Consider the following 27,807-nt stretch of genomic DNA (forward strand, 5'->3'; position numbering starts at 1 on the left):
ACAAATTAGTAATTTCTAGCATGAGGAATTAGGATTAAGGGAGAGAGATACATAAGAGATAATTTTTATAAAGACTTGGTAGAGCTGTGGTTTTGTTTTTTTATTTGTGTGTTTGTTTTGTTCTTCTTCCTGACTGGGGATAATATAGACCATTAGCTCTCTGGACTGCCGAGAGGAGCTGCTCCCATCAAGGTTGTTCATCTCATAATAATGCTGATGTGCACAGTGTTTCCTTGGCTCTACTCCCTTCATTCAGCGTCAGATCCCATCAGTCATTCTATGCTTCTCTAGAATCCAACCATGGTTTCTTTTAAGTGGCTTGCCCAAGGCCACACTGCTAGGTAATTATTATGTGTCTGAGACCGGATTTGAACCCAGGTACTCCTGACTCCAGGGCTGGTGCTTTATCCAATACTCCACCTAGCTGCCCCTACGGTTTCTTATAGAACAATATTCCATAGTGTTCATGTACCATAACTTGTTTAGTCATTCCCCAATTGATAGGCATCCCCTGATTTCCAATTCTTTGCCATTACAAAGAGTTGCTATGAATATTTTGGAGCATGTACGACTTTTCCCATTTTTTACAATTTCTTCAGATATAGTACTAGAATTGGAATTGCTGGGTCAAAGGGTATAAACAATTTTATTGCTCTTTAGGCAGTTCCATACTGCTCTCCAGAAAGGTTGGATCCATTCACAACTCCACCAGCAATGCACCAGTGTCCCAATCCTCCAACATTGATCATCTTCCTTTTTGTCTCATCTTGGCTAATCTAATAGATATAATATGTCATTGCTGTTTTAATTTGCGTTTCTCTAATCAATAGTGAGTTGAAGCATTTTTTCATATGACTATATATAATTTTAATTTCATTTGAAAACTGGTCGTCTCCTCTGACCATTTATCAATTGGGGAATGACTTGTAATCCCCTAAATGTGATGCAATTCTCTATATATTTTAGAAACACGACATTTATCAGAACTCCTACTTATGAAGATTGTTACTCAGCTTTCTGCTTTCCTTCTAATTTTGGCAGCATTTATTTTATTAGTGCAAAACCTTTTTAATTTCATATAGTCAAAATCATTCATTTTGAAGTTTATAATGTACTCTAATTCTTGTTTGGTCATAACGATTCCCTTTTTCTTTAAGATGTAGCCCGGGGAGGGGCAGCTAGGTGGCACAGTGCATAGAGCACAGCACAAAGCAGTGTCCACCAATGATGCTGTAAGTCTAGTCAGAAAATTCTCTGACCTGGATGTTTTTCACCAGTTTTCACCACTTTCCTCATAAGCCCAGAAAAAGTACCCATAGAAGAGAAGCGGGCCCCACACTGAAAAGTGGGACGTGGGAAGTGACAGCACGGTAGGATTCAGATACAATGGAGAGAGCTCTAGAGGGACGTCATTTAATCAAAGAGGTTAAAGAAAGGTTCCTTATGATGGAGGTTGCTACATTCAGGGAAAAGCCACAGGAGTTCATATTGAAGAGTCCTGGAAGTGGGGCAACATTCACGGGCCTATCTATGGAAACAAAACAGTGACTGGCACGTTATATGCTAGATGTCCTAATGTCTGTCCACTCTAAACAATCCTGACCCAATCTGTGCTAATCTTCCAAGTCTTCAGATTTTAAAAGAGAATTCATTCATCAGCTCAACAAGGAAGGAGCAACCATCTTGCCCAACTCTTATTTTAGAGAGTTTTAAAGTTAAGACCCAGGAAGCTTAAGAGGCTTACAAGTCCATCAAATTAGAACTGGGAATCTCTGAGGCCATCAAGTCCAACCTTCATTTATTAAATAAAAAAAGATGGGTCCAAAAAATGTAAAGACTTGTCCAAAATCATAGAGAGAATACACCCAGGCCTACTGACTTCAGGGCCAATTCATGGGTTTCCAAGCATGAACTAGGTTAATATTAGTGCACCCATAGAATTTATCACCCACTGTATGGAATTAATTCAATGCCTCTGAAATTATGAGTCAAATAAAACCAGTGCTAAATGAACGCTAATTTAAGTTTCAGAAGAATAGGAAAGAAATGAGAAGGGGGTCCAACCTTTGGTCCATAGATTTTTTTTTTAACCAAACAGGGTTTTTTACAAAACTTTCTGACCCAATAGTGGATCTGATCATTGAAGAGACAGCATTTGAAAATCAGCTGTAATAAATGAAATAGATCAGCAAGTTGTCCTGATCAACCCATCCTCTGAGATGCTTCAGGATACTTGCCAACAGATTTCATCCAACAGATTTCTGTGAAATCAAATGCTCTTCATTGGAGATGAACAAGCCAGGCTCACCTGTCCTGGTCCAATGCTACCAGGAGGTTTGTGAAATAACAAGCAGAAGTCATTGGAAAAGGTCACCATTTGAGCACTTGCAAAGACACCATAGCAATTGCTTCTGGCAATAGGTGTGGCTGGTCCAAGTAAATTTTTGATTGGCATGTCCCACTGACACAAAACCAGTTCAAAATCAAAGGCCATCCGAAGAAAAGCAAAAATATCCTACAGCTAAACAACTAAAGGAGTCAATCTCTTCCGGACCCTGTCTCATTTCCTCCCTGATTCAACATAAGGGTAATGAAAGCACAAAATATTACTGAAAAGACTCCACAAGAAAACCCAACATGTAGGAATCATACAGCACATCTAGATTGATTACAATATTAACCAAATATCACTTTTACACTACTTATGACTGGAATTCAGGTCAAAGTCACATTCTGAACCTGGACCAATTGTTGTATTACCAGATGAAGAATTTATAGGCTGTGGGTAGACCCATTTCCCAAGCAAAAATTCTTATTAGAAAATGAACTGAATTTGGCATGAAATGACATGACTTGGCAGAAAAGTGGCTAAATTCCACTGCTCTGGAGGACAAGATACACATTTGTGACTTCAGTAGTATGAGATCAATGGGAAACTTTTTTGAAAAATTAAAAGGAAACCAATGACCTTTTGAAGAAAACAAGTTCCAGGGCGGCTAGGTGGCGCAGTGGATAGAGCAACGGCCCTGGAGTCAGGAGTACCTGAGTTCAAATCTGACTTCACACAATAACTACCTAGCTGTGTGGTCTTGGGCAAGCCATTTAACCCCATTTGCCTTGCAAAATCCTAAAAAAAAAAGTTACTGTGTGACCTTAGGCACTTAACCCTGTTTGCCCCAGTTCCCCCATCTATCAAATGAATGAAAGATGGAAACGGCAGACCACTCCAGTATCTTTGCCAAGAAAACCCCAAATTTTTTGTCATGGGGAGTCAGGCTGAATTGGTATGAATGGATAAACTCATTTAGTTAGTCCCACAATATTTTTATTACACAGTACTATTGAAGCTCAGGTGACAATAAATGGTTAAATCATGCTGTTAAAAACATATTTCCAAAAAAGCCACTTAGCAACAAGTATTTGAGCACCTATATGTCAGACAGTACACTAAGAGGAGATCCAAAGTCAAAGAATGAAATCATCTCAAGGATGAAATTTTAGTAACTTGAAAAATTCTGAAATGAACAGACCGTGAACTAATGGTGCTGGAGAGCTATTGACTAGCCAATAGGCCAACCATCACACATCAGGTATGTCACTATACTTGACTTTATTGGTTCATGTCTTGTTTTTTTGGCCAGACAATGGGGTTAAAGTGATTTGCCCAACATCACACAGCTAGGTAATTGTCTGAGGCTGCATTTGAACTCCTCCTGACAGCAGGTCTGGTGCTCTATTCACTGCACCACCTAGTTGCCCTGTTGATTCATGTTTTAAGCCAAATTAATATTATTTTTAGCTTGGAAGAGTGCTCCCCTAGTGTTTACCTTTTAAATTTCACAAATTTCAAATCAGTTTGCTATTCCAGATAAGTCAATTATCAGATTTTAAGACCAGGCAGTATTCTTCCCCGTTTCCTTTTTCCATCTATTTTATTTCTTACCATCTTTACTCGTTTATTATTTAATTTTCAGAAATGAAGAACAGATTACCCCCATTTTTTTAAAAGGACAGCTGAGAAATATAAAGGCTGTAAATTCTGTCTGAAAAAAACACCTATTGGTAGATGACCATCAACCAATGATTAGCTCGTATGAAAGCAGCTACTCCATCCTTTGCTCAATGGCACCACTATTGATCTTTTTTTCCAGGATATCACAGCATATCATAACTGCATGACTTGAAATCATTTTTATAACCCTATAGATTCTTATCTCCCCAATTTGTGGTTTCCTGCAAAAGCCATGCTAGGGCAATCAAGTCATCCATATATCACATCCTCCTCGGTAGAATTTATAACAATTTTTATTTACTCCAATTCTAGGTAACTTCATTCCCTTTTGTCGTTAAACATGTACATAGCTCCACATTTGTGAGGCCCTCCTTAGCTTGATGTGGGACTTATTATCACATTGAAAATTATTATTGGGGTGGCTAGATGGCACAGTAGATAGAGCACCAGCCCTGGAATCAGGAGGACTCAAATTCAAATCCGGCCTCAGACACTTATTACCTGGCTGTGTATCCTTGGGCAAGCCACTTAACCCCATTGCTTTGCAAAAACCTTAAAAAAAAAAAATCATCCCTCCAGCCTAATAGGGGAGGCTAGTTAAAAAACAGTGCTTTAGGAGGTATAAGCAGCTTATGTAAATCCAATCTCCTTTCCTTTACTCACCTCTCAATCATCTACCATGGAATCTCTGCTACCCAGCTATGTGTTAGGAGTATCAAACTGATTATCAAAGTGGCCATCTTCATTCTCTTTTTGCTCTATTTGCTACGCAATTGGCACAACTATGTTTCCAGGAGTACATGGTCTACACATTTCTCTAGCCAAGAGAGATGCGGGTTTTCTCTATTTTACCTCTTGAAAATGCTGATGGCACAAACTAGTCTTGCTCAAGTCCTGTGGAGCATTCATTTATCATAGGAAAGTTTACACAGTTACCAAGTGGTCTCCCCATGCTTGTGGTGCATTCTTGAAGTTGGCATGTCTTCCTTAGGCACCATGTAAGACAAAGTCAATGATAAAAGATTTCCCCTGAAGATCATTTAGGCGTAGCTGCCAGTGCTCCCAGATACCCTATGTGTAGGAACAGAGAGCTGTTGCCACCCTTCCATGACAAGGACCCTTTTAGAGCTATAGAGAAATTAAGGATTTTGGTTAGATTTTTGCAATCAAGATGTGGCCCTCCCTGTGAATTGGTATGAATTAGTTTATGTCTGATACATATAATTTACAACTGTCCTAGATTTATTAGCTGTTGGAAAAAAATCAGTAAAATTAAATGTCCCTTCAGTTACCACGAACCTTTCCCACCTAAGTTATCAAATAGGCAACAAAAGTGTGGGATGCTATTAATGTGGGGATTGTTGGTGGACAAGCTGGCCTACCCAGCACTATTAACATTGGGGGAAGCGGGGAAAGAGAGACTCCTGGACATCATTTGTGCATTATAAAACCTCACCAATGATAGAGTCTTTTGGATTCATGCAAAAACAATACTGCCATTAGTGTTTGGACCAGAGTCTTTATTTGAGAAGTATAAAGGATGGAGTCGCAATAATTTTTGGCATTTTTAATTTAGGTTTGTTTTATTTAAGTTTAATGTTAATTCCATGCTGTGTTTCAGTAAGAACAATACAGATTCTGTATCTGTGGCTCCAGTCAGATATCCAGTAGTACAAATTAGCTTCAAGTTACACATACTGAACGAAAGAGGTTGAGCGAGCGAAGGAGGGCAGGGAATAAAGGGAGAGAAGGGGAAGAGGGAAGGAGAAAAACCAAAGAATTGAACACGCATGCAGGCTTTTCAATACCACCTTCAATGCTAACCTGCTGTGAGGGAAGGTCAAAGTCGGCAAGAATGAGCAGCCACGGATTGTTGGGCTGTTACCAGCACCATTTCAGCACAGTTTGGAAACACTTTTTACAGCAAAACCACTACAATAAACGTTCCAACGCAACCTGTAACTTCAAGCTAAACACCCAATTAATTTTAAACATTGGTATAAAATTCGGTTTAAACAATTATAAAAAGGAAAAATGCCACCACATGCGCCCTACAGTGCGATAAACCTCTCTCCTAGACTCTCGCTTCACCTAGAAGTCTAATGGCATTCCAATGTAATATCCATTTCTAATGGTTATCTTGCCACATCTGGCACGGAGACAATACAGTAATGCTGAAAAAGCCTCTATGCAGTCCTGTTAGTGTCTTAAAGAACCTAAAAGCTGGGACCAGTAAAATCCACAGAAATTCACTCTTGCCTTTAAGAACTTTGAAAACTGTTTTAAAAAAAAAAACCAACAGGGCAGGAACCTAAATTCTGAGACCAAATGTAAAAGTCAGATTTGGTGGTTCTCAGTGACAATGGGGAATTTTTGGGGGGAGGGACGGGGAGGAGTGGGGTGGTCAGAGATGGATTCTCTTGTTGGCTTTGATGTCTCTCTCACTGGTTTTCATCTTCCACATCCTGCAGCGCTTCTTTATTCTGTTCTTCACCTGTAAAAGAAAAATGGTCAGTACTTTCATCAGGACTCAAGACACCAGCGATGAGGAGGATATTCCAAGTATAAAGAAAGCTTATACTTGCTACAATTTTATTGTCCACTCAGACAAAGGGGTTGTTGTTTCAACAATAAACCAGTCTTAAGCCCCCCCCACTCTATTTTCAATGACCTAGAAGAATATTACAAAGCATGAAAATCAATGCAAAGTAGTCAACTTTTTCTTACTAAATAAATGAACTCTCAACATGGACAGCCAAGATAATGATCTTATAATGATTTTCAAGCTTTCATTTGAAAATCAAGCTTTCATGTTCTATCTCAGGACAAAATGTTCTTCCCTAATAACCTCACCCCTCCCTTCAACATCCAGAAGAAAAGGGATCATCTGTATTTATTCAAGGTAGGTTTTCATAGGTGCAGGACCATTTCACCCACTCAATCTCAGAAATGCTTCAAAATAGAGGCAACCTTGCACCAATGACTCATGAAATTAGAATTAAGTTTATTATGGTGGTTGGTTTTTGTTATTTTTGAAATGGGACATTAACATTTTGTGTCTCATCAAGGCAGCCTCAAACTATCCTAATTTCATTCCAAAATGGAACAGCATGCCAAAAATAAACCAGAACACTGAGGTTATTAGAGAAGGGCATTTGGACCAGGTTCTCTCATGCTGTTTTTCTTTAAAATAGTTATTAGCTTGGGGAGTTTTAACTGCACTAAGACATGCAAGAGAAAGCCAGCCTACTCACTGGAGGTCAACTACCTACTGAAGAGCATTAAATAAGTCAGCCATGACAGAGAAGCAAGCATGCCAAGGAGATTAAGACTTTCCACATAGGCTATGATCAAACAGGTGAAAATTACATTCCTTCTCTAATTAATAAACCACATTACCAGAGTTGAATCTAAAAAGAGGAAATCAATTACCTAACTCTATCTCCTGACATAAGGCAGTTCAGACAACACAAGGAACCATAGAATTGGCCTTTCCATTCATGATTCAGACACATTAAAATAGTAAACTAGAATGGATAAGTGGCATTCATTCCGCAATCCCATGAGTATAGAGGAATAGAGGCACCTTAGATGTGTTTTGAAACCTGGATGTAGTGAATAACAGTATCTCAACAAAGGCAAATATGAAAATGGGAGTTACTGAGATTTTTGGTGGGCCCAAGGAAAGGAACCAGAGAATAAGTGTTTTAATAAAGGTGATTTCCTGACAATACTATTTATTTTGATGGTACAGAGACCTAATTAATCACTTATTAATAAAAAGCTAATGATTGATGGATTTCCCAATTCTTGAAAAAACCCATGTGCATCAAAACTTGGCAATAAAATACGATTCTAAAAAATCTCACTCTTACTTTTTTGATAGCACAATATGACTTAAACAGTTAATTATCCCATTTTTTTTTTAGCAAGCTTGAGGTCACACATAAGCAACTGTGAGATTGGCCAAAAGATCAAATAACTTTATACCATCCTCATGTAAACCACACCCATCCAGAAAGTGGGCAGCCATAGCAGGCAACAAATCACCAGGAAGATGTTTAGCCCTAGAATCAAGTCTGAGACACAAGCAGCCTATGAGCACCAAAATGATGATATGCAGGCATGATTAGTGAGGAAATGAGAACTCAAAGCAGAAAAATTCACTGTGCTAGGATAATGACTTACAAAGTAGTTTTTAGGAAAGAACAGTTGGATTTTCCTTTAGGAATCTATACAGCAGGGAGAAAGGGGGGAAAACAGGAATCATATGAAAGCAACATTACTAGTGTGGAAAAATCCTAAGACTGAGGAACAGAACGGAAGACCATTTGGACTTGGGAGTGAGGAAAACGTCCAATTTTGGTCTTCCTACTGACTTGTATAAACTTGGCCAGATTATCTAACCTTTCACCCAGTTTCCCTTATTAGTAAAATGAGAATAGTAATACTTGCAACTGACCTCAAATGAACTTTTTTTTTTTTAGGTTTTTGCAAGGCAAACGGGGTTAAGTGGCTTGCCTAAGGCCACACAGCTAGGTAATTAGTAAGTGTCTGAGGCGGGATTTGAAGCCAGGTCCTCCTGACTCCAGGGCCGGAGCTTTATCCACTCCGCCACCTAGCCACCCCTTCAATTGAACTTTTAAAGAAAAAAATCTGCTTGAATTTCCTGGGGATAGAATACAATTCCACAAGAATTGTGCAGGAGGGTAGAGTAACTAGCTATAGATTTGCATGACATATGCATCTAATTTACAGTTTAGAAAACCGAATCCAATGTCATGTTCCATTATTTTGAAAACATGAACAGACAGACTTGGGAAAGAAACCCAGTGTCACTAAAAGACGCAATGAGATGTGCAAACCCATGAGTTACATGCATTTCACACTCGAATCCTGCAAATGCATCAGAACTGAGTGGCAACAGTCTCATTTAGCATCTTTCGCAAGTCTATCAAAGGGAGAAAGAAACAGGAAAGACGTCTACAGTAAGCAATACTAACACTGTAATCAAAAGAAAACTATATTATATGAAAATGCAAAGACCATGCCAGAAATACCCTTAAACTGACCAAAGTTAATACAAATTGGAAGATTACTCTGAAAGGCATAAATAGTGAATGGATCAACCCATTTTTAAAAATATTACTTCCAGTTGTTTCCTAAACCACATCTTACTTTCTGCTATTTGCACATATTTCATCACAATTAGGAAGCCCAAATATTTTCTTTTCCCCAAGCTTGGCTAAGCTGTCTGACTCTCATTGTGTATATACACAATGACAAAACTTTCACATGAAACATAAACTTAACACAAAATTGGCTTTCACACCTCTTAGCCTGAACTGATCTCAGAAAGAATAAAGTTCAAAGGAAAATATATTTGAAATTGGAATGGTAAGTGATTCTGCTACAGAAGCCTGTTTAACACTTGTGAAGGGGAAACTTCCCAGTGCTTATTAGCTTGACCCTTAGAAAAGAGAATCAAGTCACTTTTGAGGAAAGCTGGCCATGACATCTGCCCGACAAGAGCATACTTCCCTTGCTCAAATCTTACAGGCAATTCTTAATCAAACATGATAATAGTTTAGGACATAAAAATAATCCAAGACATTTCTACTAAGTTAAGGAATGCACTGATTAGTTCCTAACTCCAACAAATTTACCTAATTAAATTCAGAATTAAGTTTGCATTCCTTTGACTTTGCTTCAATCAAAATGGTATTCAAAGAAAACTTTCAAAATTAGCACAGGCTGCTGCTGGCATTAGGGTAGTTTCTTCCTTCAATTAAGGAGGAATGAACAAAAACATCATTTTAAGGCCTGGCATGTGAACCCTGAGCAGATCAATCAAAAATGCCATCCCTTTCTCTCCTCTCGTCCCTCCACCACCCGTACTATGCAGTAACCATCACAGGATAATCCCAGGCAAACCAGTAACATTTTCTTCTCCTTTCTCTAGACTAGTGGACCATTGCCACTAGCTAGTAAGACAGCAGTCCGGGTTGGAGGTGACCATCTCACAGGACAGTTTAAAGGAGTTTACTGACCATCTAGTGCAACTTTCTCTTTTTTATAAATGAGAAAACAGGTTTAGAGAGGAGAGAAGACTTCTCTATTAACATCCTCATCAAGTACTGCGCAACTAAGAAACACAGTGGCTTGGAATCAAAAAGACTCATCTTCAAATCCAAACCCTGGACAAATCACTTAACCTTATTTGATTTAGCTCCTCATTTGTCAAAAGAAAAGAAGGAAATTGGCAAACCACTCCAAGATCATTGACATGAAAAACCCAAAATGGTGTCATGGAGAGCTAAATACAACAGAAACCAATGAGAAACAACAACAGAATTGAGGGAGAGGGAGAGGGAGAGGGAGAGGGAGAGGGAGAGGGAGAGGGAGAGGGAGAATCTGAACTAAGGACTTACAGACTCCACATTCAGACCTTTCTCCACCATGTCTTACTGATGGTCCCTTTTCTAGGCAATATTTATACAGACCTCATTCCAAGGATATCAGAGTTACTGATTTAAGAAAAGCCACTTTAAAGTCATTTCCTCTCTTACCATTAAATCTCAAGAACTAATTGATCAGGTTCATTAGCAATAATTCAAAGGAAAAATGTCTTTTTCTAGGTTCATTGAGCTAGGGACCTGCTCCCCCCCCCCCCAGAACATTGATAACTCAGCTCTCTCTGGAGGAGTTTCATGTGCCTGAGGGGGGCTACTCTCCATTCATCCCCCAGAACTTCAAGGCCATCACAGGATCCCATTCAACACCAACAGGAGACCACTGCCCCTTGGTCCTGGCTTGGCCAAGGCTCATGGTCATTATGCTGGCACTTTCCCCACTGGACTATTGTGGTTCATTCATTTGCAGCTTTCACTGAAAGCCATTCACATACATGTCAGACTACCTGAAAACTACCTGGAGAATATTTCAACTTTCCCAGTTGAATTTACACAACACAAGTGATTGATCAAGCCAGGTTTGGGCCCTTGGGAATGACAATGGTTTCTATGGGAACCTTCAATACAAAAAGCAGCAGCTCAGTCTTAGAGATCATATTCACAGAGTCCTTCAATTTTGGTTCCTTCTCTTGTCTTCTAGCCTCTTAACTTTTAGGACCATGTACATTAAAATTTACTTGAGCAGAACATTTAAAAATGATTTGCTATTAACCACTGCTTAGGAATTAGAATCCTTTTTACTAATTTTTAACTGAAATAAGTGATGACTATAGACAAGGTAAAATAGAATGCTTCCAGTGTTTTCCCTAAAGAAGCATAATTTTTAAAAAAATTTTTGTACTAAAGATATGGAATATAGGACTGTGGCTTAATAGTTAGAAGACAACCCCAAAATAAACACCCAGAAATCATCAGTTTCAGTAGTTAAAGGTAAAACTTCTAACCCTTAAAATATTGGTAGATACTAGATTCAAGGTGAAGGCTGAGACCTGCTTTTTGAACCTGGACAATAAAGAAATGTTTTGCTTGACTAGCATATTTGAAGGAGAGGGATGGGGGTTGGTTGTCTTTTGTTTCTTCCAATGTGAGAGGATGAGTATTGAGAAATAAACAGATTTTTGGTCATTCATTTAAACACTACTTACCATCACCCTGCATATCTGAAGTCCATAGTGTCAGGTTATCACGTAACAACTGCATGATAAGTGTCGAGTCCTTATAGCTTTCTTCACTCAGCGTATCCAGTTCTGCAATTGCATCATCAAAAGCTGCTTTTGCCAACCTATAGGAATTAAGATTGCATTTCTAAAGGCCATCCAAGCACAAACTCAGTTTCCCAATTCCACAAAATTAAGTCTGATCATCCCCCAACCTTTTCTTCTCGAACCCTAATTTGTGTCCTAGTACTGGATAGGTGTAGCTCAGAAAAGCTTTATCCTAAATAATGGGGTGGTAAGGAGTTGTCTGTCTTAAAAAGGTTAATTCAGAAGACCATTCCCAAATGCAGATCCCCATTTAGTCTATTACCAAGTGTTAAGATTCCAGGAAGTGTCTTTTCACACATTGCTCCAATCAATGGTCTTTAGGAGTAACTAAGTCAAAACTGATAGAAATTCATTCTCTAGAGTTTGAAGGCTCTTGGGGTAAGCCTCTCTCTCAATTTGGCTGATTCCTGAAGGAGCCAGCCCATACTCACTCATTAAGGTTTGCCAAAATCTACGATACCCCAGGGTCAACATATGAAAAAATGGTAGGTAAAGCACCAGAATAAGACTGCAGGGGCTCTCTATACATTAATAAATACACAAGACAAATTTCATTCCAAATCTCTGAAGATATGGGTCTAATCAAAAATATCTTACATTTCACAAAGTGCTTACATTATCTCATTTCAATTTCCTCAACATCCACATGTGGGGGCTAGTCTACTCACATCAAAAAGTTGACATAACAAAATCTACTCCAAAAACAGGGATATCTTTGAAATTCACCACAACAGAATTTAACCTACACTAAGGCTAAAAGAGAATTCAAGTCAATGAAAGAAATATACTAATGAGTTACTCGTCACAATTTATGGAATGAGAATATGCTAGACTATCAAATGGAATACATGTATTTACAGTTCATCCCAAGCCACCTCAATAGAGCCTTAGTGCTGTTTCCACTTTTGCTAAACTCAACTAATCATTTAGATTGCTTTTAAATTGATTAAACACTTAAAGAAGTCCATCCTGAATTAGCAAAAAGTTCCTAAATGGCTAATATAATCTCTACCAAAAAATAAGGCCTTAAATTGATCCCAATTTTGGTTTCTAGCTGGTAAATAATGGGCTTTCAAAAAGAAAATGTAATTAAGTATAGTTATTTAGTCATTATTTGTCTCAATAGTGAAATGTAAAAATGCATATTATCCTCATGATGCTGAATTTGATCTATAAAAACAGACCTCTTATGAGGTGATCCAACAGCATGAGCAATAAGGGCAATATCACCATGAGAATGAAGTAAAAATAAAAACTAATTCCTAAGATAGTTGTATAAAAAATTCTCTATTCCAAATGGTTGATTTACCTGCAGGCACGGTCAGGGGAATTAAGAATTTCATAGTAGAATACGGAAAAGTTGAGAGCAAGACCTAAGCGGATGGGGTGCGTTGGCGGAAGTTCTGTCATTGCGATATCACTAGCAGCTTTATAAGCCACCAGGCTATTCTCTGCAGCCTCCTTCCTGTCATTTCCTGTGGCAAATTCAGCCAGATACCTGTGGTAGTCCCCTTTCCTAAAGTGGGGAAAAGGAAAAAAAAACAAACCCCAAACTTTTAATGATACTGTTTTCAGGCTGTCCCTAGGCTCTGCACATAATGCAAATTACAAATACAACCACATACAGCATAGGAAAAGCTTATGTGCATCTGTATTTTCCCCATCAAAGAGGCTTACTTTAGCAAACAACATAAAAGCTTCTAATTTCAGAAGTGACTAATTCACCTACTGCTAACTACTCCCCACTTTGATACCACCCAAAATTATTCAACAAAAAGCCCACAAGCTCAACTACTCCAAAAATCATATAAAGTCCTCAAATTGACTCATCACTTGACAATCATCCCTCAAGATGATAAATACTATTTCCCCAAGTACTCTGAGAGGTGGGAGAATGGCCTCTAAGTGATTGGGTAGAATCTCCATGACATAAGCAATCAATAATTAGCAACACTTTGGTACAGACCAGAAAATCTTTTGAAACAAATGACAAACATAGGAAAGAAGAGAAACAGGAACATATTTTGTTTTCTCAACCACAGCTCCCAGGCATCTGAAATACAAGAATCCACTGCATGCAAAGTAATCCCTCCTTGTGATTTATCATTTGTAATCAGGTTCACAACTCAAACCACTTATTTAGAAGGCCACTTCTCCCATTTAATCTTTTCAGTTACAAGAACATTCTTAAATAGAAAACCTTGATAGGAAGTCATGTTCTAAGGAGAATGCCAACTTTTAATCGGACATTTCCCTACAAGTAAGGAACCTACATTTTATAATAGAAAACCTTGGACTCGCCAGTGTTTGCTGCTGGAATGAGGTGTTTGTCCAGTACGTCCAGAATGTCACAACAGATTAATTTTAGTTCAGTCTCAACCTGGAAAATCAAACAGGAGGCTTAAGACTCATAAATTCAACAACACATAAATAACTCACCTCGAACTTTAATTTATGGGAATGAGAGCTGCTGTTAAATGATACTATGGTTGCATTTCTCCCATCCTTCTCTAATATGCTCCCCTGCCCACACACACAAATTAAGGATTCCAGGAGGGACAGTCCCTAAGGTCAAGAAAGGCATCTTTTCCCTTTTGCTACATACATTTGGTTATAACCAAAGAAGATGTCAGGGTTGTTCTTGATGTATACAAGATGTATACACTAAGGGAAAACCCAAATATCAATTTTAAAAACTATCAAAACTCAGAATTACTAAAGTGAAGAATAACAATGCTAGATAATCATAAAAGAAGGATAGGAAACTAGGACACTGATGGAGGCACATTCAAAACAGGACCTCGGAAAATTTGTTAAAGTTAGTTCAATTCCTGAAAAGTTTTGTTTTCCACTGAGTTCTCTCTTTAGGTATTACACATTATTTCTACTACAATATGACAGAGTGTTTAAAAAAATGTATTCCATTTGAAAAACCCATAAAACATGAAAATAAATGTTGGTTTATTGCACATTCCTATGAGCCCAGGCTGAACCTTCATTATATCGTGCCTATCAGTAACTCCATCCAGTCTGACTCCCCCCTTCCAATCAATCTGATCACATACCACCACAAGCTGACAATTCCTAAAGCACCACATCCCAATCTGATTAAGTCCACACTCAATCCAACCACTAGCAGAACCAGGTCTTCCCCGCCACCCACCCAATCAGGTAAAAAAGACCCAAGTCCTTTCCAAGAATAAAAAAGCTAAAACAAAAACAGGGGAATTTCTCACCATTTGCCGATATTCTCGAATCATTTTTAGTTTGTCTTCTCCTCCCTTGTTTTCTTCTTTCTGTTCAATGCTGCTGATTATCCGCCAGGACGCTCTTCTGGCTCCAATCACATTTTTATATGCAACTGACAGTAGGTTTCTTTCTTCAACTGTCAACTCCACATCCATTCCTGCCACTTTCTTCATTGATTCCACCATTTCTTAAAAAAAAAAACAAGAAAATTGGAAATGTCAATTTTTATACTTTAAAGATGCTGAAACTATAACTAATATGTCTCTTCTTATTGACCTTGCATCTGTCAGAGCAAGTGCATAAACATAGTTTTAAGACCCTGGAAGCTGACACCAAGTCTAGCTCTCATTCCACTATTATGCTACTGTCAAAAGATGACCAAAATCAAACACAGGAAAAAGTCTTGAATGTAGCAAGAGTTTAAATACCCTGTTTTCTCACCCACATACACACACACCAAAATAGATGGAGTAGCACTTTTGTGAAAGCAAAGAATATGAAACAAAGTAGATGCCCATCAATGTGCTGTAAAGAGCTATATGAATTGATACAAAGCCAAAAAAAGAATAAAAATGACAACTCAAAGAAACATACACACACACACACACACACACACACACACAGACACACACATATATGAATATGCACATTTATAAAGAACAAGCATGATTCCCAACAAGAGATGTAAGAAGATGCTTCCACTCCATCCTTTGGCAGAGATGGGAAAGTTCACTGGTTTCCCACACTGCACTTGTTTTGGGACTCTTTCAATTATTGACTGGTTGTACTGATCTTTTCCTCTTTCTTTTGGTCTCTCAAAAAATACTGGGCGGGTGCAGCTTGATGGATAGAGCACCAGCTCTGGAATCAGGAGTACCTGAGTTCAAATCTGACCTCAGACACTTAATAATTACCTAGCTGTGTGGCCTTGGGCAAGCCACTTAACCCCGTTTGCCTGACAAAAACATAAAAGGAAAAAAAAATCTGGCCTCAGACACTTAATTAATTCTGTGTGACATTCAGCAAGTCACTTAATTCCACTGTTTTAAATAAATTAATAATACTGTATGTTATATGAGATAGTTTTATGAGATCTAATTAGGAAGGGTTAATTACTATGAACACACAAAAGGTAACAATTAAAAACTCATTTTGTAAATCAATGTTGTAAAACTATAAATAATAATCAGGGTTCAAAAGAATAATAAATATTAGGAGCCTCTCCAATCACATCCCTTTGCTGAGGTAAGTTCACAAATGGCATACAATTGCCCTAATTTTCAGATCACTTATGCTAGTTTTCCCCCTTTTCCTTCTTTTTTTGGTTTAAAATATACTACTCATTATTTGGAATGGATCTATGAGAGGGTGATGGAAAAGGGAAACTACAATACAAAAAAAGATGGATTAAGAAAATTTCTAAAAATTTAATTCCATATTCATCTTAAATTCAGAAATATCCAGATCAGGTCAATTCAAGAAGGGACAAAATAAAGCAAGTATACAATGAACATGCCTTGAGTTATTGAATAATATAACTTCTTTGAAAACTAAATTTTTCCAAAATGGCTGAGAAAATCACCTACAGGAAAAAAGAATCTATCCAAAAATATTCATAGAACTCTAACCTGTAATGGCAAGAAACTAGACAAAACTAGTTTTTTTTTATTTTTAAGGTTTTTGCAAGGCAAATGGGGTTACGTGGCTTACCCAAAGTCACACAGCTAGGTCATTACTAAGTGTCTGAGGTCGGATTTTAACTCAGGTCCTCCTGACTCCAGGGCTGGTGCTCTATCCACTGCGCCACCTAGCTGCCCCCCCAAAAAACTAGTCTTTTGCTTAGAGAATGCTTGAACAAATTATAGGTCAATGTCATAGAACTCATGTATTCAAGAATTCAAAAACACAAACATGAAATAATGCAAAGTGAAAAACTACAACCAAAAGCACACAAACTGACAATGATGTCGCTAAATAGTAACAAATTCATGTAAAGATAGAAAGAGATCATAAAGATCAATCCATGAACAGGAATACTGTACTAAAAGTCAAATACATCTGTTCACATAGGTGAGAATTTACAATACAAGGTCAATTTGGCATATCTGAGTATTGTAAGACGGTCAAAGGAAAGGTTAAACAATTTTTTAAATCCAGAAAGTAGAGTCTATACATTTTCTCTACTTTCAAACAAAAGAACCTTTTTTCTCAAACCACTAATCTAAAAAATAACCACCAAGCAGCAGAACATAAACAAATGATTAACTACTTTACCCAATGAAACAATCATCATCTACAAAGATTTCAGGGGTGACACTTGATTTCCTAAACTCTTCTCTGCTATTAAAAATAATCTTGGCAGTGATAAAAAAAAATTGTCAGACTATAGAGTGGAAATACAACTTTGATGTGGATTCCCAGGTACTTTGCCCTTTTCCAAATGAAAAACTTTATTTGGGTTTGCTGGCGTTTTTGGGGGGGGGGCTGTTAACAGAAAAAATGAGCTTTTGGGGGGGGCTGTTAACAGAAAAAATGAGCTTTTAAGTACTTCATTTTCCCATGTTTCAAAGTTGCTTCAGTAGTTTATTTTCAATCAAGTAAACTTTACAATAAGGAATTTCTTTTTTTCAAACCTGACATCTGTCACTGGACACAAATAAAGGTCTTCTGGGCTACCTTTTAAGTTCCATACCCCCTTCAGAGACTGAAACCTGCCAGAATGCAGCTGTCATTTCTCATGCATAAATTGTCAACTCTTCCTTTACATGAGAGCTTAAGTAGGTTCCCATTTCCAGCCACTAGATGGCAAGCAAAGGAAGAATCAAAACTAAAATAAGGAGAACAATGTATTTGCTAAGTGCAAACAAATTAAGGCCCCCAAATTAAGGTAAAAATAGCTACATTTTCAGGAAAATACATTAATAACACTCAATATAAATCTGTTAGGCAAAATATTCTGGGAAATATTTAAGTAATCAGGGAGCTGGTTAACTCATCTGCAAAAAAAAGGATGAGGACAGGTTCATTAGCTTGATGGCTCAGCTCCTACTCAACTCCATCTAAATGAATGGGGTTATCTATGAGTCTTGCTCCAATCTTCCATCTAAGGAAAGGTCACAGAAGCATCTAAAATAACAGAAGGCAATCCCAGGAGGCAAAGAGCTCATCTCTGGGCCCTGAAAGTCATTCACTTAAAAGTAGGAATAACATCCAAATGACTTAAGAACCTGATGAGTCTACTAACAGTTTATCAGTTTTTACACCACCAGGTTTAACAGATCCAAGAAGCTTGGTTCAAAATCATTTCCAGGAGAGCAAACATTACTCCAATCATTCTGAAAAACAAGTTGAAATTGTCCTTTTAAAAGTTACTTAACTACTTCCTTTGATCCCAGCAATGCCAGTACCAGGCAATGCCCACTTTACCATTCCCAGAAATCAACTGCAGAGCAAGAAAGTTCACACATACATAAAAATATCTATAACTGCACTTTGTCAAAGCAAAACCTTACAAGAAAAGTGGGTTCGTTCATTGAGGAATGACTGAATAAGTTGGGCTCCAAGAAATTAAAAATATGGGGAATTTAGAGAAATTAAAAATGTTATCAATCTAATGCAGAGCAATAGAGGCAAAAATAAGAATTTACAGGAAGTAAATTAAAGGAAAACAAGACCAAACAAAAAGATTTTAGAACTGGATTCATGAAATAAGGAATTGTGACCTTAAGAGATTTAGCCAGTCCTGACGGGTGGTTGGTATCCATGATAGATCCCAGGTGGCAAACCCTTAGGGATAGATGGGCTACATTTTCAAGCATATCCAATATGGTTTCCTTAAGTGAATTCTTTTATTATCAAGAATTCTATGTGGTTGGAGGAATGGGAATTATTAGTTGATTGATGTTTGAAAAAAGGAAAGTTCAAGAAAACATTCCATAGATGTTTTTAATCCCACTCTGGATTTCTCATACTAACAAATCATTCTAGCATTCTTGAAAACTTCCCTTTGCAAGAAATTAAACTCATTTTAATTTCCACAGGCAAAATATAAACGCCACCAAGAATACAAAACATTTTTATAAACAGAAAAATCTAGTATGATTCATTACAAATTTGCAATACTATGACTTTCAAAATCAGGTTCATGAATTCATGCCACTTAATAATCTAACAGCAGCTGGTCCTGGAGAGAAACCATCAGGTAAGGAAGGAATTCCATATTTAACACCTATCATCTTCTTGAGGATCACAAAACCAACACAGTTTTGTTTCTAAGAATGATCTGAACTTTTTGTAGCAGTAAAAATAATTTGAAACAGAGAGACCCCAAATGACTATACAATTGTTAAATAAAAACATGTATATGAAAAAGACTATTGCATCAAAAGAAATAACGTATTAAATGACTTAAAGAAGCAATAAGCTTTTTGACTATAAGAATATTAATGAAAATATAAAAGGCAGTCAAAATCCATTAAGTGCAAGAATTGATCTTGGTTCCAGAAAAGAGAAAGCTCTTAAGAGAGGTTGGGGGGAGATATAGGTATGTTTTTTTTTTGGTAGGAGAGAAAGAGAAAAGTTTTATCAGGAAGTTAAAGTGGTGTAAAGAACAACAAAAAAATAACAAAAGTTTAAGGAAATAAAAGTGTGCCAAGAAATGAAATAAAATCCTCATCCTCACCCAACAAAAAAATTTGGATCTTGTTAAAATGGTCCAACCTATCAAACTTTTGTAACTTCTTGCCTGGGGTTTTCCTTTACTGAGACCTGGAAAGGCAGTTTCCTGTATCATAAGCACTAGACCAGAGGGCCAGACAAGCTTAAATTCGAGTCTTACCTCAAAAATCTGTCTTGCTTCTGGAGTTGCCAAGTCATCTAATTCTCTTCACCTATTAAAAGGGGAGGATAATACCTGCTATACCTACTCCAGAAGGATCAGTGTGAGGGAGAAATGCAATCAGAAAATCTTTCAAACCAGCTATCATTGCTTCAGACCCCAGATTGTCTTTTTAGTTTTGTTCTCTGAAGCAGGGTCACTCTGAGGAGCCAAGATCTAAGTTAATAAAACAGAATTGAGACCTCAACAAATCAACAGACGACTATTTATATGGGTATTTATTTCTTTTTTCTTTATTTCTATCTTGATGAATGCAAAACAATTGTTGGATATCAAGGCAAGACCAGGATTTTAGAAACTCAAACTAATAGGAACAAACTGCTTTAAATCATTTTTAACTTTAATACATACAATAGTACTTTTCACTATTTAGAATTCATTCCCAAAATACTTAAGAAAATTTATAGCCCCTCACAATAGATATTTTAATATCCATTCTATTCAGTAACTATTCTGAAAAGGAATCTAAAAAAGTGACTAAAATGTCCTTATCCTTTGACACAGCTCCCACTCCTAAGCATGTCCAAGAACTAGAACAAAAACAAAGATCCCAGAGACACCAAATATTCATCATAGTGGCTTCTTGTAAAGAACAAAGAACTAAAAACCAAGTCAATTTCATCCATTGAGGAATGGCAGTACATGAATGAGATTTTGGTGAATAAAAGAAACAAGGAATATAATCATTACAGAAAAAGTCAAGAAGACATAAGAATTAATTCAAAGCGAAGGCATGAGAACCAGGAATACAATACAAGCAACAAATACAACACAAATGCCAACAAACAAAAAATGAAAAACTGCAGTTCTTATAAGGAATAGAGCCTGCCCCCCTCCCCCCCCAAAATGCAAACTCCCTACCTCCATGCAGATATAGAGGTTTGTGGGTATAGAGCACTGCATATATATATAGTCAATGTTTAATAATGCTAGAAATTTGTTTTCTCTCCTTCCTTTTATTCTTTGTTAAAAAAGGAAGTCCCTCAAAGATTTCAAATGATCAAATTATCTACAAGTCTTGCCTCTGATGACAAAAGGTCATAGGCACAGGGCCAGACAGTCCTATGAAAGTTTCCTAGACATGAATGTGGTCTAATCTCCAATAACCCATAGGTAGTCAAGAATCAGCAAGGAACTAAAAGCATGCCCCTATGCTAAGTTCAGGGAAAAGAGATTAGCTATAATAGAGAGCCTGCCTTCATGGTGCTTCTAGTTAAAGATGGGATATGACATCTCCCTCCCCCAATAACTCTTAATATATACATACAATACAGAATGTGCCACAAGATAAGGAAGTGGGCAGGAAATAGCTTCACCAAGTGGTGGGAGGTAAGCAAAGTGAGGAAGGTAGCTATATAAAACTTAAGGAAATCTACACCAAAGATCAGGAACAACATGTCACGGGAGAAAGTGAATAATTCTTCTTTAATGATGTAAATACCCTGCCAATTAGTACAACAGGTAAATGAAGCTGAACCATCAGAAGTCATAAAATCAAATGTGAAAACAAGTTGTAAAGATGTTCATCAGCTCAGGCTTAACAAACTGTAGCTCACAAATATAACAGACTATTCCCTTGCATAAGAAATGAAAGACACAAACAATGCATAAAATTATCCCTTGCAAATTAGGAGAGTTAGGGTCACTACTACCCTGCAATCTGGAAAATCTATATCATTTTTTGGCCCACCTTCATTCAAGAGAAGTATGAATTTTTTTCTTCTTTCACTTATGGGGTGTTTATAGTACACGTTGTAAAATTTGGGTCATATTATTCAATATTATACATATATTTTATGCATTTCCAAGTTTCTAAACTTTTTCTGTATCATTTGTAGTTTCCACAGAACTCCCCCCAAATTTCCATTTAATTTCTTATACTCACAGGCAATATATTGAAATGAGGTAGGGAAACTCACGATGTGGAAGGGTAACTTGTAATGTCATCTTAATAGATATGCTGTCCAGTTGTTCTCAACCCCTCCCCACCCAAGATCTCTTGGAAAATGATAATATACCAAATGGAAAATAAAGCAAAACCAAATCAAAGCCTCTAACACAAAATTTTCACCAAAATATTTTATGAATTGGACCAGAATAACAAACAACTTACATTGCAGATTCTAGGCAGAGCAGATTCTATCAAGTGAAAAAGCTGTAACTGTCATAGCCAGATTTGAAGAGGGGCATGGCAGGGAAAGATGAGGAAGGGACAGACAAATGTTGTAGATGGGAGCAAGGAAGCAAAGGAGGAAGATGACTTGATTGACACTCAAGTTACTAACAAAAACGTGTTGGACTGAGGATGATAGGGAGAGTTGGTTAAGGCCTACAAGTCCTATGGGCACCTTAAGAAATGAAAGGTATTCACTTGCAGGACATCGTGCTAGTGGGAAAACAAAGACTGAAATTTTAAGAAGATTCAACTTAACTAGTACAATCTTTAAGACAGTTAATCAAGAGTTTAGGATCTAACTCCTGGATAAAGGTTTCAGATTTCAGAGGACCAGAAATCTTACAGAATCAACTTCTGGATGTCACTACTATTTTGTTTTGTCCTAACTTGGGAACTTATGGGTTACAAGAACCACCTAGTCTAACCCTTATTTTACTGATGAAGAAACTAAGGTCTAGGAAGGCTGAGTTGCAAAAGAGCATATATACAAATATTAGAAATGGAACCTATTATCCACTGACTCCAAAGGCAGTGCTCTTTCTGCCTTAATAATTTGCTGCCTCCTATTACCTCATACCTCTAAGACTGGCCAATATGCTGGGGGGGGGGGGGGTTTGGCAAGGCAATGGGGTTAAATGACGTGCCCAAGGTCACACAGCTAGGTAATTAAGTGCCTGGAGCTGAATTTGAACTCAGGTCCTCCTGACTCCAGGGCTGGTGCTCTATTCACTGCACCACCTAGCCACCCCAAGATTGGTCAATATGACCAGAAAGGACAGTGATCAATGTTGGAGATGTGGGAAATCTGAAACATTAACAAACACATTGCTGGTGGAGCTGTGAACTGATCCAACCTTTCTGGAGAAGTATTTGGAATTATGTCCAAAAAGTAATAAAACTGTGCATACCCTCTGACCCAGCAATACCTCTACTGGCTCTATACCAGATCACGAAGAGATCATGAAAAAGGGTAAAAACTCACGTACAAAAATATTTAAAACAACTGTTTGTAGTGGCTAAGAATTGGAAATTGAGGGTATGGCTGAACAAATTGTGGTATATGCATATGATGGAACTCTAGAAACCAGGAAGGATGGGATTTTAAAAAAGTCTGGAAAGACTTCCAAGAATTGATACTGAATGAGATGAACAGAACCAGAAGAACACTGTACACCCTAACAACATGGGGGTGATCAATCTTGATGGATTTGTTCACTCCATCATTTCAATGATCAGGGACAATTTTAGGGGATCCATGATAGAAAGAATACTATCTGAATCCAGAGAAGGAACTGTGGAATTTTGTTTTTTTTTTTTTTACAAGGCAATGGGGTTAAATGGCTTGCTCTATCCACTGCGCCACCTAGTCGGCCCCAGGAACTATGGAATTTAAAGGAAGACCAAAAATTATAATCTTTAAAAAGTTTTATGCAGCTAGGTGGCACAGTGGATAAAGCACTGGCCCTGGAGTCAGGAGTACCTGGGTTCAAATCTGGTCTCAGACACTTAATAATTACCTAGCTGTGTGGCCTTGGGCAAGCCACTTAACCCCATTTACCTTGCAAAAACCTAAAAAAAAAAAAAAAAGTTGTTTTATGTGTTACATAATTGTGCTATCCCTAATGATTTCTTTCTTCCTTATGAATCTTGGTTTTTTATTCTCTCAAGACATTCAATTATTATCTATGAATATCACAGTAACAAATGTAAAGATTAAATCAGATTGCTGTTGGGGGAGGGAAGTGGGAAGGGGAAAAATTTTAAAATTCAAAACTTTGCAAAAAAAAGATTGGTAGAAATTACTGTTGTATATAATTGGAAAAAATTATATACAACAGTAATTTCTACCAATCTTTTTTTTAAAAAATAATTTGCTACCTCCAATGTGTGTTGACTGATGTTAAAAACTAAATAGATTGAGGATTAAAAGGAACTTTAAAAGTAAACAAGTCCACAACCCCTTCTTCAAAGATGAGAACAAGACCTAGTGAAATTAGGTGATTTTCCCAGTCATACAGAAAAGAAGTGGCAACACAAGCATGGCTTATCTCTTTCAAAATCCAGTATTCCTTACACTGCTGTGACTCAGTGTACTTGACTGAGGCAGCACAGAAGTAGATAAACCCAACCCATCAGGTTTGGCACTGTGATTGGGTAAATCACTTCATTTCACAGTGCTCAAAGGCAAGGGGTAGAAGAAATCTCAAAAGTCCCCTTTATCAATGAAATAACAGTCACAGTTCCCATCTTTAACCCACTTTATGATTAAGGAGCGCAGACTTGTGAAGCTATGACTTTAGAAGTCAGATCCTAAGGTAAAGAACATGACCCTGAGTCTGAGGAAAGGAATTACAGAAACACAGACTTAAGATTCTATGGAGAGCCCAAGGAAATATCATGTTGCCTCCAAATCTAAAATGAAAGAGAGGGGGCAGCTAGGTAGCACAGTGGATAGAGCACCAACCCTGGAGTCAGGAGGACCTGAGTTCAAATCTGGTCTCAGACACTTAATAACTGCCTAGCTGTGTGACCTTGGGCAGGTCACTTAAAAACCCCATTGTCTTAAAATATAAAAATAAATTTAAAAAAAAATGAAATGAAAAGAGAGAAAAAAAAGCATAACCTAGGGACAGCTAGGTGGCACAGTGGATGGAGCACTGGCCCTGGAGTCAGGAGTACCTGGGTTCAAATCCGGCCTCAGACACTTAACTAGCCGTGTGGTCTTGGGCAAGCCATTTAACGCCATTTGCCTTGCAAAAACCTAACAGTATAACCTGAAAGCAGAGAAAGTCAAGTACATCCTAAGCAATTTTCTTTTGAATGAATTCTAAAGAACTCCAAATTTTTATGTGTATCCTATTACATCATATACTGGATTATTAGCTAATTATTTCAGATTCTGTTCCATTGGTCTACTTTTATATTTTTTAAACTAGTACCAATTTTGATGATTATTATTTTATTATATTGCCGGAGGTTCAGAAGTAGTATGTTTATTTTGTTATTCCATCTCCCTTGATCTTCCAATCTTTTGTTCTTCCAAATGAATTTTATTATTTTATATACTTCTGCAAAGTATCTACTGTAATGACTTCTATCCTAATATTACTACATCTATAAATTATGAAATATTGACATTTTTGACAATGTCAAATGTCCCTACCATTAATAACTTCCATGACACGATCCATTCATTAATACCAACACTTTCCAGTTAAATTTAAGGCTTTTCAGCTTCAAAGAACATTTTATTAGTTACCTACTTAGGTAGTAAATGTATTTTGGTAGACAAACTTTATCCAGTGTGGAGCAATCTTGAATAGGTAAAGTTTCCTTTCTATTAATCCCGCACAAATAGTTAAAATTTGCATTATGGAAGATATTTTATACTACAATGGGTCATACATTTGAAAGCAACACAAAATAGATGAATTTATGGAAAACACCTCCACTCCATACGTTGGGAACTTCTGACTTGTTTCCAGTGTCTTCTAAATGCCTTCTAAGACTTATGGGAAGATGTAAAGATGAACAAGCATTGAAATTTCTAGAGCCCTAGTCAACTGCAAATGCCTCATTTACTGTATGACTAAGAAATAATTTTCAGAGGCTTAAAATTAGGAGCTAAAAGTAGTATTATTTGGATGCCTTTCTGGCTCTGAGTCTCTCAAGCTTGCTTAGGTGACTATTTGTGCTCAACAGTCTCCAAGGGTGGGAAAATTTTTGATCCCCTGGAGTCTTGTCCAGTGTAGATCACAACCAGTACCTCCCTCCCTTAGAAAGGAACTGTGGTTTCTGAGCAGAAGTTGAAACTTGCAAGATAGTAAGATTTTTGGTGGGTGAAGTCATACCTTTTAAAATCTATTTAGTATAATCAGCTGCTAGGGTAAGAAATACTTGAAGGACTTTTGGCAATGGAGCTAAGGGGTCACAATTTTAAATGTTGCTACTAAAAGACCTGCCTAAAAAGGAGCTCAGGTTTGATATTTCCCCCTATTCCTGATTGGTGAGGGAGCCCACTGTTTCTTGAAGACCCCAGATCTGATTTTTATTTTCCTCTCCCAAACATGAGTTCCTAAATAAATTATCAATTATTTTGATTCATTTCTAAATTTAAAAATCAGAATGAGTTCATTTTTAACACCTTTATTTAAAATCAATTCAATACTTGTCCCACAAACTCCATGAATCATATTTTCAAGTGCAAAGGAACTTGGAGATCATTATTTTACAAATGAGGGCTTTGCAATTTGGAATTATGCCCAAAGGACAATAAAAATGTGCATACCCCTTGATCCAGCAATACCACCACTGGGTCTATACCCTAAAGAGATCATAAAAAGAGTTAAAAACCCCACGTGTTCAAAAATATTTATAGCAGCTCTGTTTGTAGTGACAAAGAATTGGAAATTCAGGGTATGTCCATCAATTGAGGAATGGCTGAACAAATCATGGTATATGTATGTGATGATGGAACTCTACTGTTGTATTAGAAATCAGGAGATGGGGTTTCAGAGAAGCCTGGAAAGACTTGCATGAACTGATGCTGAATGAGATGAGGAGAACCAGAAGAATATTGTGCACCCTAAACATGGGGTGATGATGATCAACCTTGAAGGACATGCTCATTCCATCAGTACAAAAATCAGGGACAACTTTAGGGGATCTGTGTTGGAGAATACCATCTTCTCTATCCTGAACTATGGAGTTTAAAGGAAAACCAAAGATTATTATCTTCATTTTTTTAGATTTTTCAAGGCAATGGGGGTTAAGTGGCTTGCCCAAGGCCACACGGCTAGGTCATTATTAAGTGTCTGAGGTCGGATTTGAACCCAGGTACTCCTGACTCCAGGGCCGGTGCTCTAGTCACTGCGCCACCTAGCCGCCCCTCTTCAATTCTTTAAAAAGAAGTCTAATGTATTACATTACTTTGCTATCTCTAATATTTTCTCTTCCTTAAGGGCATGTTTTTTCTCTCAGCATTCAGTTTTGATATATGCATATCATGGAAACAAATGTAAAGACATCAAACTGCCTTCTGTTGGGGGGAGGACAGAGGGAAGGAGAAAAATTGTAAAATTCAAAACCTTGCAAAAAAAATGTTAGGGGCAGCTAGGTGGCGCAGTGGATAAAGCACCGGCCCTGGAGTCAGGAGTACCTGGGTTCAAATCCGACCTCAGACACTTAAAAATGACCTAGCCGTGTGGCCTTGGGCAAGCCACTTAACCCCATTGCCTTGAAAAAACTTAAAAAAGAAATGACTGTTAGAAACTAAGATTGTATATAACTGGAAAACAAAATATTTATATTAAAAAAACATGAGGGCTCTGGAGATTGTCATTTTATTATTGAGGAAACTGATCAGAAAGAATTTATTAGTCAAGCAACATGTATATATATTAAGTCCTATGTTCCCAGTTCCATGCAGGTGCTAGAGGCACAAAGACAAGAGTGAAAAAAGTTCTGTTTCTGTTCTAATTTAGGAGAAGCGGAACCTGAAGCTGTTGCCTGGGTCATTTTTGGGGATGGAGGAAAGCTCTTGGAGAGAGAGAGGTGCTGTGCGTGTGTGTGTGTGTGTGTGTGTGTGTGTGTGTGTGTGTCTGGCATTTGCCTTTGCCTAGGGGCACATAATTGTTAATTGCCAAGTGTCTGGGTCAAGATTTGAATTCAGATTTAAGAACTGGCCTATCTACTGTGCCACCTAGCTGCCCCATTTAGAACTTTTTTAGCTGATC

General features: G+C 37.5%; 1 protein-coding gene across 2 annotated transcripts in view; it reads right to left on the reverse strand.

The window, feature by feature from the left end:
* Positions 1-5,515: 5,515 nt before the first annotated feature.
* Positions 5,516-27,807, reverse strand: part of YWHAE (tyrosine 3-monooxygenase/tryptophan 5-monooxygenase activation protein epsilon) — a 37,817-nt gene continuing 15,525 nt past the window's right edge. The window contains exons 2-7 of one of the 2 annotated variants that reach the window (XM_074189167.1): positions 14,987-15,186; positions 14,024-14,130; positions 13,060-13,266; positions 11,631-11,767; positions 8,201-8,244; positions 5,516-6,506 (exon numbers count right to left, since the gene is read on the reverse strand). In XM_074189167.1, the coding sequence (XP_074045268.1) occupies positions 8,237-8,244; positions 11,631-11,767; positions 13,060-13,266; positions 14,024-14,130; positions 14,987-15,186 (659 nt within the window). In that variant the 3' untranslated portion in view covers positions 5,516-6,506; positions 8,201-8,236. The remainder of the gene's footprint in view (positions 6,507-8,200; positions 8,245-11,630; positions 11,768-13,059; positions 13,267-14,023; positions 14,131-14,986; positions 15,187-27,807) is intronic. The other variant, XM_074189166.1, reaches the window with a different exon arrangement.

The sequence above is a fragment of the Macrotis lagotis genome, chromosome 5, assembly GCF_037893015.1.
Source record: "Macrotis lagotis isolate mMagLag1 chromosome 5, bilby.v1.9.chrom.fasta, whole genome shotgun sequence".
Taxonomy (NCBI): Eukaryota; Metazoa; Chordata; class Mammalia; order Peramelemorphia; family Peramelidae; genus Macrotis; species Macrotis lagotis.